This window comes from Rhea americana, unplaced genomic scaffold (assembly GCF_003343005.1).
Source record: "Rhea americana isolate MKP2758 unplaced genomic scaffold, rheAme1 scaffold_329, whole genome shotgun sequence".
Taxonomy (NCBI): Eukaryota; Metazoa; Chordata; class Aves; order Rheiformes; family Rheidae; genus Rhea; species Rhea americana.
In genome coordinates, this window is record NW_028186456.1 from 387,668 (window position 1) to 400,462 (window position 12,795).

Sequence of the window (12,795 nt, forward strand, 5' to 3'; positions counted from 1 at the left end):
CTTCATAGGCTTTCATTACAACCTTTAATTTAAATCCAAGAAATCAAAGRGCTTCCCTTTTAAAAACAGATTAAACCAAACCAAACTGCCTTGTAACAAATTTGRCTTTTCCAGAGTCTCCTCTGAGGAAAAAAAAAAATAAATCTTGCAAGATGCTGACCATTCACATTAAGAATCCCATACCTGCAGGTTTTAATACCTTACCTTGCTACCCATGACTAATATTAATTAAAATGAGACTCATTTTTACATGGTGACAATACAGAAGTTCAGCATGTTAACAGTTTAATAAAAGTACACCCCTCCTACGCTTCTCCAAGCACTAATGACTCAAGTTCTTCCCTGCATATGTTTTAATGGTTGTCTTAGAAAAAACTTGAAAGCCACAGAGAGCAGATGGTACCACCTGGAGATGTAATAAATATAATCCAACTTTATCTCTCCTCTCTTCTCTCAGTCTTTCCAGTACTGTGTCATATTCTTCTGATCTAATTATAAACAATCATAAAAATAATTTCAAATCTTTTCAGAATTGAAAAATGTATCTTAAAATTATGTATTTTAAAAACACGTCTGTTTCCTTTCCATTTCAGAAACTCTTTCTGATTATGCTAAACCCCAGCTGCATCTCAACGAAAAGAGGAATTTTCACAGTTCTACAAAAATCCTAGAGAAAAACAGCTTCTTCATGACTTGTGCAATGGTCAACTCTGCATGTGTCTTTAAAACAATTTTCAGTGAGCTTTTAATGAGAAGATTTTCAGTGAGCTTTTAATGAGAAGATTTATGTAAATGTTTAAATACTTCATATAGTTCTTTCACCTTTGAAACMAAAATGACTATAAACATACATATTAGGACAGGAAAACCCTCCTTTTAATGAGAAATGATATGGTAATTAAAAAAGGCAGATTGTTTTTCCTTCTTGTACCAAAATAATTTCAAAATAGCGATATTTGCCTGCTTAAGAAATGTGAGTATATTATGCTTTAAAATGAAAGCACATTTGGAATAGAGAGAAAACATCTGTAGCACAAAAGGGCCTTATTATATTGTTATTGAGACATACCAAGCCAAGAAACCAAGAAGCAATCACATATCCTTCAATATGAGAACTAGAGAGACTTGAATGGCATTCCCTGTATCACATGTGAAGGGGTCTATGACTCATGAGCTGTCTTTTCCCCAGGACAGTAGCTCTGCAGCCAGATTCAAGGCAGGGTAGAGGCATGGACACAGCTTGCTTACAACAAGCAATGGGAAAATTAAAGGCAAACCACAGACTAGTTACATGACACCTAGCAAGAGAATTGATGTTGAATACAGCAATAGCAGGAATATAGTATTATATCCATACATTCCTTGCTTCATGACCTAACCTGAAGGTGCCTCTGACAGGATGGCTCCACTGACAGCTGCCAGCTTAGTATTGCAACTGAGGATACTCTGCAAGAAAAGTATTCTGTACGAATGGTCATGTAAGAAACTCCCTTCTGTAGTTTTTGTTGCTTGTAAAAAAATCTTTTAATCCAGACAGTTCAGGCAAAATCAGATTACCTTTGCTGATAAAGACATCCAAAGCTATTAGAAGCAAAAAAAAAAAAAAAAAAAAAAAAAAAAAAAAAAAAAAAAAAAAAAAAAAAAAAAAAAAAAAAGTAAGAAAATAACTTATAATATTTCCATTTCTGAAACTCATCTCTCCTTTGTACTTTTAGCAAAGGTTAGCAGCATGGACAATGAAAATCAATTAAAATTTAGACATTGCAACAGCATATTTCTGGGTAAAAATGAACTCACATTTATAAACACTAACAGGCATAAAGCTGAACTAGTTTTATTTTTGTTGACAGTCCAAATTGCTTATTGAMTTGCTCCTCGGTAAATGATTCAATATTTGGCTTTCAAACACTGCAGGTAATTTTTTCCCTTCCAACTGGAATTTAAAATACGAACCCAGAGTTTTTGTATGTCTTCATTTTTATTTAGAATTCAAAAATACTTTTATAATAGAGTTTCTTTTGCTCATGAGAATTGCAAAAGCTCTGTTTTATAAAGTTTAAAATTTGAATTAAAGACACTTGCCCAGGAAGAAAGATACCTACTCACAGTACTTGTTTATCCAAGTTAGTCTTTGGATCAATATATTTTTTTTAATACAATGGTCTAAAAAACACTTTTTATGCATGCAGCTGAATACGCACACATACATGACAGCTGGGAGGTAATGAAGCAGCTCCTATCTGGGGTGACGATTTTCCCAGGTATGCACTTGCTTTTGAAAGCTTAGAGAAAGTCCTATTCAGATAAGCATGTCTCTTAAAATTTGACAATGATATAAAATTGTAGCTTGACATATAAACTGGAGTATCCATAATGTTGTCCTCTAATCAATAATTTTTAGATGTGCCAGCTCTCTCATGTCTCTGGACTGTTTCTCKGCCTGGATCCAAAACAATGAAGCACCAAACAGTTAAAAAAGAAAGGATTGGGGGGAATATACACAGACGATGAAATGCTGGTCCACAAAACATTTCAGATGCAAGGCATTTGCTGGAAAGGATGGTCAGGTAATATGCTAGYGCCCATCTCGTCCTGCTTCTCCACRGTTCCCTCYGCAGCCATTGAAGGAAATTTCCTGCTAGGGATATAAACTCAGAGGGGCCTAGCCATCGAGGATATAAGCCAACATGCTTAAGAGTGTGTTTTTGAATATCACTGCCTAYACTTCCAGCCAAGTTCATTCTGAGCTAGCAGCAAAGCTACTGCCGGGAGCCCCGGGGGCGGCTGAGGAGCAGCCCCGTCCCCACGGAGCGCCGACAYGGCGCCGGCGCTGCGCAGCGGGCAGCAGCCCGAACGCGCCTGCAGGTCTCACTGGAAGGGACTCCAACGGGAATTAGAAATGAAAAAATGGACTGTGAAAACCAAGCTCGGAAAAAGCAGCCATTTCAGTACTCTACTCCAGCATCAGAGCGTGTTCGGGCTGTGCTGCACAGAAGGGAGGATGCCTAAAAAAACAGCAACACTGGCAAAATGCTCTGGTTTGTGCACGACTGATAGCCGATGCCGTAAGTTAGAAAAACGTCCTCCTTAGCGTCCCAGAGGGTGCTGCGCTTCGTGCTATTCACCAGCCTCACAGGAATATTTCTAATGTGAAACACTACCTGTCATTTCTCACAGCCTCACGTATTTAAGATACTACCTGGCATGCACGTCCTTGCTAACCTGAGTAATTCCAGAATCTTACTGACCTTCCTCTTGCCTCTTGGTGCAGATAAAACTACCTAGGTGGTCAAATGGCAGGACGCCACTAGTAGTGTTCTCTCTAAAACAGAAAGGGGCTGTCAGAAAAGCAAAATGGTCCGACTAGTTTCAGACACACATTGCCATCAACTCAGGTGTGCGYAGTACAGGCTTAAGACATTACTCACCCAAACTCCCAGGTTTCCCTGCTGCTTARTGTTCTCAAAGTAAAAAGATACTCTATCCAAAAGCTAAAGAAACAAAACTAGAAGTGGCACACAATGTATAGATTTATAATGTTGTATTTAATTAGGAAGTATTGATCTTTCTGAGAGCTACTGTTCGAATCACACAGTAAAACCCTCTCACTAAAAAGAGGCACTGTGTCCAGGGCAAGGATCCCTCTGCCCCGTTTCAGAATCTGAAATATTTGACGTTACCCAGAGCACATCGTTTTACTAGTACAACCTCCTTCTTGAAGGCAAATGCTGCCTAGGATCTCCCACAGGTTTACCTCCCCGGGCACAGTGTGCAAAGCCTGAGATGTTGCTAGTCATGGGAGTCCTTGAACCATCCGTCCTGCAAAACATCTTGAATTTCCTTTCTACAACTGGGTAGCATGGGAGAAATTGCTTTCAGTTTCTCTTATTATTCTCCTACTGGTTGATTTTTTTTTTTACTGGAGAGAAGAAAAGTCTCATGCCYGGTACCTCAGAGCAAGCAGATACTTTAATGTCAGTGCCTAGTTCTCACTGAAATTAAGAGGAGTTTTCCTGAAATCCTTTGTGGGGCCTGGACCTCTCTCTGAGTTGCAGAAATGGGAAACACCAGCACCAGCTCCTRTTCCAGCCTTTGGCAAGTGTCTTCAGTGGTTTAAGGTAAAGAGCCAAGTTTCAGAAACTAGAGTATGAGGCTAATCTTCTCGGACAACGCAGATTAGACTGCGTAGGACTAAGCAAAGGATAGCTGCAGATGCCACGCACCTGCACAAGGGCTTACAGTGATGGACCAAGATGCCAAGGAATACAGGTGAGCACGCCCACTCTTAGGAAATGTTACCAAATCTTTTCAATATGACACACACCACACAGGGAAGACTGTCACATCCTCATATAAACTCCAGTGAAAAAAGTCCATGCCACAAACAGAAAAGAACATCAACCCCTTTCAGCTCCCCGCAATGGATAGCCATTGATTTATTGAAATTGATTTATTATAGTTGTCCATCCTCTATAGAAGATACTCCAAAGTTATGGTGATGGGTAGCAGCATAAACCCCTAAAACTCATATTAACAGAGAAGGAGTTACAATAAAAGGAACAGAACAGAAAGGAAAAGGACAGAAAACTTGCAGAAGCACGGATAGGATAAAGAGGTCAGGAACAACGCAGAAGGAAATGGGTCTGAACAGTGAGAAAGCACCTTAGGTGATTTTTTCCTCCTCCACATACCTTTTCATACTCAAATATAGTTTTTTTTTTCTATCCACATCCCTGAAGAAGTCTTATTGAGCCTGCAAAATCACGTTAACCTTTGCACTTTTACCAGGCAGCAGAGCTCCCTCCCCAGCACAGCAGAGACTCTCACTGATGTTCTGGCTCCACAAAGACWGTTTCAGGGAGTAAGCAGAAAGGTGCAAATTCCTCTGTGGGTAAGTCAGTGGGGCCTACAGCCATTTACATTCCTCAGAGAATTAGTATTTGTTTCTCCTAAATGCTAAACGCTTAGAAAAGTCCTTCTTATGACTACTTTCCACCAACCACAGATGCCTGTGAAAAGGCAAGAGCAATCTCCAACAACGCTTTTGGATAATAAAGCCAGAAATGAAGCATGTTATCCTGGGACAAAACCCCAAACAAGAAGATGCTAGGTGCTGTTTGGCATTGAGTGATGAAACTGATGTCAAAGTGTGGAGGACATGGGCCTATGGGGACACAGGCAGTGGAGGCACGGTGTACAGCTGTCTCACTTTATTACCTCCAACAACAAGAAGACAAATWTGAAAAGGCACCACTTGTCCTTCATGCCTGAACCACGGAAACGTAACGCATGGTGCCACAGCAATTAGCATGTTCTCTGTGCGCAGACTGCTTTAGAGCAACACAGTGAGAGGGGATGTTTGGTGCCGCAAGTCTGAATATTGTCTGCCTTTTTCATAAGCTCAGGAGCAAATACATGGACAAACACAACTATCCCACAAGAGAATCTTCTGTGATTAGAAAGCAAGATACTATTACAGGACAGTGTCAATATGGAACAACTAAATGGTTTAGGAAAAASTGATTTGAATTACAGAAATAAAATAATCAACCAAATAAAAATTAGCAGTGCAAAGTCAATGTGATAAGACATAAAGAAGCAACTGAACATACAACAAAGTCAAGGTCCTAACAGATAAACACAGGAAAGAACAACCCATATTTTTGATTTACCATGATATATCTAGGCATTGCAGCCAAGCTGATACATGGATTATTCACAGTGTCAGTAAATTCTTGCAGTATATAGTTAATGCATAAATGAGTGATTAAAAGATAGAGAGCAGWTTCTTAGTTGCTGCAGATCCATGTAGCTTTGTAAGAAGTCACTAGAACGCTGTTAAATTATTTCAGCTGAGAACAGCATCTGAAATAAAGTGTGGATTTCCCAGGCTGTGGTGTGGTTATTTCAAAAATTGCCTTCAAAGGAKGTTGGAAGAAACATGACTGCATTTTACTATTTGATTTAAATTTGAGAGGTTTTTTAAAAGTGGGAATGTAAAAACAAAAAGCTGAGAAAACAAACTTTTGGCAATAACATTTGACTCTCATGCCAACAACCGCAAAGGAGCTGTATTCCTTGTCCCACACAGGAAGCAATAGGAATGGTTAAGCTTTAAAACACATACACATAAACAYAAGAACACATATGATCATCCAAGAGCTTAGACCTATGTGAGGATCACAAACATGTAAGGCAAATTAATGAATTTAAAAGGTTCATACAATACCATGTCACAGAAGGTTCAAGGTTAAATCTTTGAGAGAGATTAAAACCTCTCTAATGGGGAGAGGATGCTCTCCTCGCCACCCCAGGGCCACTCTTTCATTTTCCCAGGATAAGGGAGGTAGTGGAGGTTGGGGGGAGCAGTGCCGTAACATGCACAAGTTGGGCATGACCCCATTGGGTCAACAGACTTAGCAGCTATAAGCAAGTCGGGACTCTCCCAGCAAAGAAATTGGCATTTTGCACTTCAGAAGAACACTTGCATGAAATCCCTGCGTTTTCCTGGTTACAGCCCTGGAAAAAGCCAGGGCTGCAAACAGAACATTGTAGCCATAGCAACAAGCAATTCAACACTTAAACTTTCCAACAGACTAAACATTATTTTCTTTCTGTTTTTGTAATTTCATGGTTAATAATTCACCATGAGCACTTCACTTGTTTAGCTGGTCATTAATGTCTCAAAAATAAACTCCCATTAGTGCTTCAAATAGGAAAATCTTCTCACCTAAAAAAATAAAAGTATGTATATATGGGGAGCTAAAGTCAGAAATTAAACCTTTTTGTYCCTTTTTGGAAGTCAGTATGGAAATGTGGAGAAGAGCCCAAGTTCTGGCCTGTTAATCCAACCACTAGCCCTTTTTTAGTATTGTGCAATGTAAAATGCCCTAAAGCCTTAAAATTGAGATTTAAAACACCCAATAAATAACCTTGGCCCGCAACAGAATCTCTGAGGATCGCCCTAACAGTACAGGCACTCCTTTAGGAGTGTCTTCTCCCCTTTACATTGATTGAGAGGATTTTTTTTTTTAATCCTATCATTAAAAACCCATTTGAACACCAAAACTGAAGGCTAAAAATAATTAGGATAACACATTCTGTCCGGTTGATGAAATTTAACCTTGTTAACCAGGCAGTTCACACTCTCTAAGAGTCTAATGTTGCCCTAATACATATATGGGCTTTTTTGGAAAGTGCTGTAGATGAATGCAACTAATATCATGCCTTTTTCTTCTTTTTAATGGCACCCAATTTAATTTCTTCAAAAGATTTTTCTCAAAGAGAAAATCTCTTGAGATCTCTTGAATCTATTGATTAAAACACAAAGAAAAAGGAGAACTGTTGATCTCTCCTGTGTAGACTAAATAACATCAATGCTCAACAGAGGTGCTGAGTTTAGAGTTTAATCAATTAATTTAGTTAGGCAGCTAATCATCTGAAGCTGACTATCTGAAGTTAATTATCACTACCCCTTTCTAGCTCTTCACCATTTTTGTACTCCTTCACTGCAGTGAAGAATTTGAACCTGGAGGAACCAGACAGACAGCACAAAGCCTTTGAGAGTGTCGRAGGTCATCTTGCCATCCTTGCCACTACACGTAGCTTAATCATAACATAACCCCACAATTCAGYGAAACACAGCTTGTTGAGTGACCCTAGGACATCTGCCGACTGAACTTTGCTAGCAACACATGCTGAGAAGCTCCAGAGATGACAGTGAAGGACAGTGCATGAAACAGACACAGAAATGTGTTTACACGTTCAGGAGGGGCAGGGCCCTTCCTCGGTCCCTGCTTATTTGGATTATTTTTGACAAGTAGCACTAATTTCTGTGGAGTTAATATGCCATGTAAGAGACAGGTACTTGGCATTACAATGTTTTTTAACCCTGCTGGTCACAAAGTGTTTTTTTTTTTTGTTTTTTTTTCTTTTTCGGTTTGCAGTGTTTTTGGAACTTCTCCCTCTCTGTATCAGAAGAGGAGGTACTGGGGAAAACTTGCTCTCTTTTTAACTTCTTACATATTTTTTGCTGTCTTGTGACCTGTCCACCTGAGTGCCAYACACTCACCATCTAACCTTGCACTCTGAGATTTACTGAGAGCTTTTTACAACTCAGACAGGAGTTGGCTCTCAGCTGGCAAAGTCACTAAGTATGTCCAGAGACATGCATCTGTCAAAAGGGGATGATTCTGATCAAGTGGAAGCAGGAAGACAGCAGGGAAGCAAAATCCATTGACAAGTAAGATTTACTAATAGCATGTGGTTGGTGTACACTGTGACCCGCCTGCGGGTGTTTGGTGATCTATGCCAGGTTGTGCAGCACTCCATCAGATTAGTAAACCCTATGCATAAGGCAGATCAAAGAGGTCAGTTTTGATGCATCTGTGACAAGAGGGATTTGGTAAAATTTAGGGGATGTTGAAAGACTTTTTTTTTTTAGGGAAAATGGAAAAAACAACATTACAAGAACAAGACTCTTGAAAAGCCACAGAAATACGCCATACTTACTTTTGTCTTCCTGGTTTTCTTCTGCTGCTTTGCCTTCCTCCTCCTCTTCCTCTTCCTCTACCTCCTTCTGTTGTGCTTCTTCGTGGTGATCGGCGGCACTGGCTGAAAGGCTCTGACAGCAGTGGTTGAACCCACTATCCCGAGGCAGAGTGAAACTTCGGGGCTTTCCCCCGTTTCCATTTAGCRCTTGCATCCGCTCCCCCTCCACAAGGGGGAAGGGGCCGTAGTGATCCTGCAGGTGGCACTTCTGAGTGGGCAGGGTGGACTGCCGCCGGTGCTCGGGGGAGACCACGGCTGTCTCGGAGAACACCGAGTCCTCCAGCGGCAGCGTCTGCAGGTAGTGGAGTCCGGAGCTCGTCAGCGGCGTCTCTATGAGATCCTGCCAGGAGCGCCGCTGGCTTGCCGTCTTGCGCACCGGCGAGTCGGTGACGCTCCCCGCCACCTCCGGGCGAAACTCCTCATGCGACGACTGCGACTGGGAYGTCTCCGTGGACGAGAGGCGGCTGTGCTTTGGCTCCACGTATGGGCTTGCGCAACTCATCTACAAAACAAGCGTCAGGGAAATATTCAGATTGCTAATATTGCTAGTAGTCACATATTTTCTACTGCTAGTGATGGTACCCATTCTAGCAAGGAAGACACAAACTTACCAGATTAACCTGCCCTGATTGTAGCTTTGAGGCAAGCACAAATTTACACATGCAGCAACGGTGGACAACACACTGATACACGTATTTATGCAGAATGTCCCTTAATCAATAAATCAATCAATATAATAAGCCAACACAGTCTTTTTTTCTTCTTCCAGAATAATATGCGTAATAAGGCTCTGAGGAACACATAGAAGAGAAATTCCTGGTCCATTAATATTATCTTTAAAATGCCACCYAAATGCCTATTTTCATCCACTGTTAAAAGTTTCTTTGGAATCAAGTTCTGCTTCATGAAGAGAAGGCATTGCTTTCAAATTAAACATCATGAACACTCTCTCCTTCCAGCTTTTCCTGATTTTTCAATTCAAATTTTTGCTTTGTTTTAATATGTCCAGGTGAAACGCATTAGCTGAGTATATGGATATGAAAATTAAATTCCTAATTTAGAAAAAATTAGAGAAGTCCATTCTCTGGCTTTATATTAACATCTGCTGCAAGAAGAAATTAAAAACCAAATAYCCTTTGTTCTAATTCCTTTTCATGAGCAACAGAACAACTCATATTACCATTTAGGATATGAGTGAAAAAAATTTTATGTTGGCATTTCTCTAGAAGTTTAAGTGCAATTTGTTACTATAAAGCTTCACAGCACCMTTATTTTACCTTAGGAAGAACCTGTGCTGTTACCGAGGTATAATGTCCTGATGGATCTCRTGGTAACGGGGGAGGTAGAGGCTTTGCATAGATGAGTAGGAGGGTCTGTTTTATACTGAGAATAGGAAGACAGAATTCTCTAACTTAATCCATTTGGGGCAATGACTGGGATTATAAATCTGGATTCTCTACACATTGGTGGAAGCAGCAATGAAGGCTGCTGAAGTTAGCAATGCATGTAACTTAGCAAACGCCTTAAGTCAAGTGCTGCCTCCAAAAACACACTGAAGAGTCCCATAATGGGTGTATGCATGTGTTTTAAATGAGAGAGAAGGTAAATGTGACACTTGATGTAATCGTTCCTAAGCAGATCCTGGCAGGTGACTTACCGAAGGAGGCCGTGGGTATGTGTCATATGGGGGTGGTGGGCTGTCTTGCTTGGGTGTTGATGGAGTGTCGGCTTCCTCCTTATCACTCTCACTCCAGTAATCTACAAGTTACACATATATCAGATCAAAAACTACTGACATACTTTGWTACATATGCACGTCAGAGGCTGGTTTTCACAAAAACAACTGGAAACTCCATCCTGGATAGTACCAAGAGTTAAACATTGCTGAATGTTGACTCTGTAAATGTTAGCCTCTGTAATTTGAAATTGTTTTGATTCAAAGGCGGAAAAATTCAAAACATTATTGGATATATTAAGCCTAATGCACCACTGTAGAGATATTAAACAGCAATCTGCCAGTGAGCCACAAATATACACTGTTGTATACAGCTTATAATAAAACATGCATACAAAATATGCCTAATAAAAAGAGTGAATTTATTTTGGCTGGAATATACTGAAAATATACTTCAAACAGAAAAAGTGAAAAAATGTAACTGGCAAAAATCTTGTTGACTGCAAATAACATTAACAAATGTAATTAACACCAACTGACAAATCAGACAAATAGTGGTTATTGCACACATCCAGTATCCTACCAATTGCCCAAGCTTTTCAATTAAATTTCTAATAACAAACAGCTGCAGGCAAAATTAGACAGAAAACTTTATATCATCTGTCTGTTTTCATAAAATAGCTGCTGCCCTGTTATCCAAGCAAGAGTATAAAGGTGATTTGATAAGGAAAAATACCATAATGATATTTAAGGAAAAAGTTCCAAAGATGGATAAGACAGATTAAGTGCAAAGGACACAGAGCTTGGAGGCTAAATTTAATGTGATATGAGGCTTAATTTTGTCATGAAATCAAATTTTCCCCTTTCTTATGTTTGGTGGCTTGGCCAAAGGGGAAAAACACAGGGATGAGTGTACCACACTGTAAGTTAGAATTATTCTGTTGCAAATATTTTTGAAGCAGAACAGTAGCTAAGTAAATGGACACCATACSTAAACATTTCTTACAAAAGTAAACTATACAACTTCCAACTCAGTTCAAGATGAACAGCTTCAACATTACTACACAATATAAAACTTAGGTAAACATTTGTTTTGTCATCTTGTTTCTGCCTGTATTAGCATCTAGTATTTGGGCAAATTGCTGTACATGAACAGTATAGTTCATACTATTCACAGACTAATCATAGGCAATTTTGACTTTGCTCAATAAGTGTTCAATGAACTGCATCACTTAGTACTTTCTCTTTGATATATGAGGAGAAAAAGATTGATTTTTGCTTCCTAAGCTATCTAAACCAAAACCACTTGAAAATATTTCAAGTTGGGACAACATATAATTTCAGCTTTCATGACTTTTTGCTATCATTATGATTAWTGTACCATGTGATAAAAACCTAATGTCTTACTCAAGATTTAAAACAAAGGTTGCTTACCTTAAAATGACACCCTCTTGAAATAGTTCTCCCTAAAATTCTATATATTTTTAGACAGTTGTAAGTCAGAGAGGTCAGCCTTATTTAATTATTATTTTTTTACAAGCAGTAACAGTTCTGTTATAACACTGGCTCTCGATTTGCCTCCTGCAGGCATATAGCTTAGAGGAGATCTCTTCAAACAGTATAATAAATAAAGAGCACAAATAAAGTTTTCATGAACCATAAAATCAAAAGTTCCAAATAGTTCTGTCTCTGTAGAAATCCCCAAATAGTTCATTTTATGTGAACAAAAGATAAACTCAGAGAAAACTTTTTATAAGTCATACTCAGTTTTAAGAAAATTAGCTTCCAGTAACTCAAAAAAAAAGAGAAAATATTGGCATACAAGAGTGTTTGTTCCTATTACAGCAAAGTCTAATGGAGTTATGTGTGGTGAGAGGTCTGTCATAATTTTATCACTTAGTGGGATTTCTGCAGATTTACAGCTCAACTATTTATTCTGAAGCTAAAATTTAGCAAAGTCTCAGGGCTGCTTCCAATTCTGGCTAAAAATACACACAAGTTAATGGCTTACAAATCCACATACAACAAAACACAGTATGCTCATGCTTTGGTACACTTAACCTCAGATAAGAAATTCTGCTGACAACCTACAGTATTTGTCTCAAAAAAAATCTGCAGTTACARAGGATCATGAAATGAACACAAATAGCCTCCTTCCATTTTTAAAAAATGTTTTGCTCTTGGCAACTGAGTCATTATACTCTGTCTAAAATGTATATTACGCTATCAAATGGTTGCCGYATTTTTCTCCACGGATTTTGTCTAGATCAGTGATGGATAAGCTCGATTCATAGGACACACCTTCAAAGCTTTCTAAATAGACTTCATTGGTTGTGTATAAACTAACATTGGCCTGCCGTTTGCCAATTAATTCTTTTCTACTTGCACAAGCAAATATTTTTTTCTTGGATTTTATATTACTGGAAAGTATACAACTTCCCTATCTGAAGATGTCCCTTGCCRTGCTGCTAACATTCACTATATTTAATATAGAAAGTTGATGGTATTTTTATAAAACTGTTCTGTACAGAATGTCACATTTTCTTCATCAGTACACCCACAATTTTGTG

At 39.1% G+C, this 12,795-nt stretch overlaps 1 protein-coding gene across 6 annotated transcripts in view; it reads right to left on the reverse strand.

Moving 5' to 3' along the window:
• Positions 1-12,795, reverse strand: part of CNKSR2 (connector enhancer of kinase suppressor of Ras 2) — a 224,948-nt gene that overhangs the window by 34,622 nt on the left and 177,531 nt on the right. For all 6 annotated transcript variants that reach the window (XM_085310881.1, XM_085310880.1, XM_085310884.1 and 3 more), the window contains 2 exons: positions 10,208-10,308; positions 8,512-9,052 (listed from right to left, as the gene is read on the reverse strand). In XM_085310881.1, the coding sequence (XP_085167007.1) occupies positions 8,512-9,052; positions 10,208-10,308 (642 nt within the window). The remainder of the gene's footprint in view (positions 1-8,511; positions 9,053-10,207; positions 10,309-12,795) is intronic.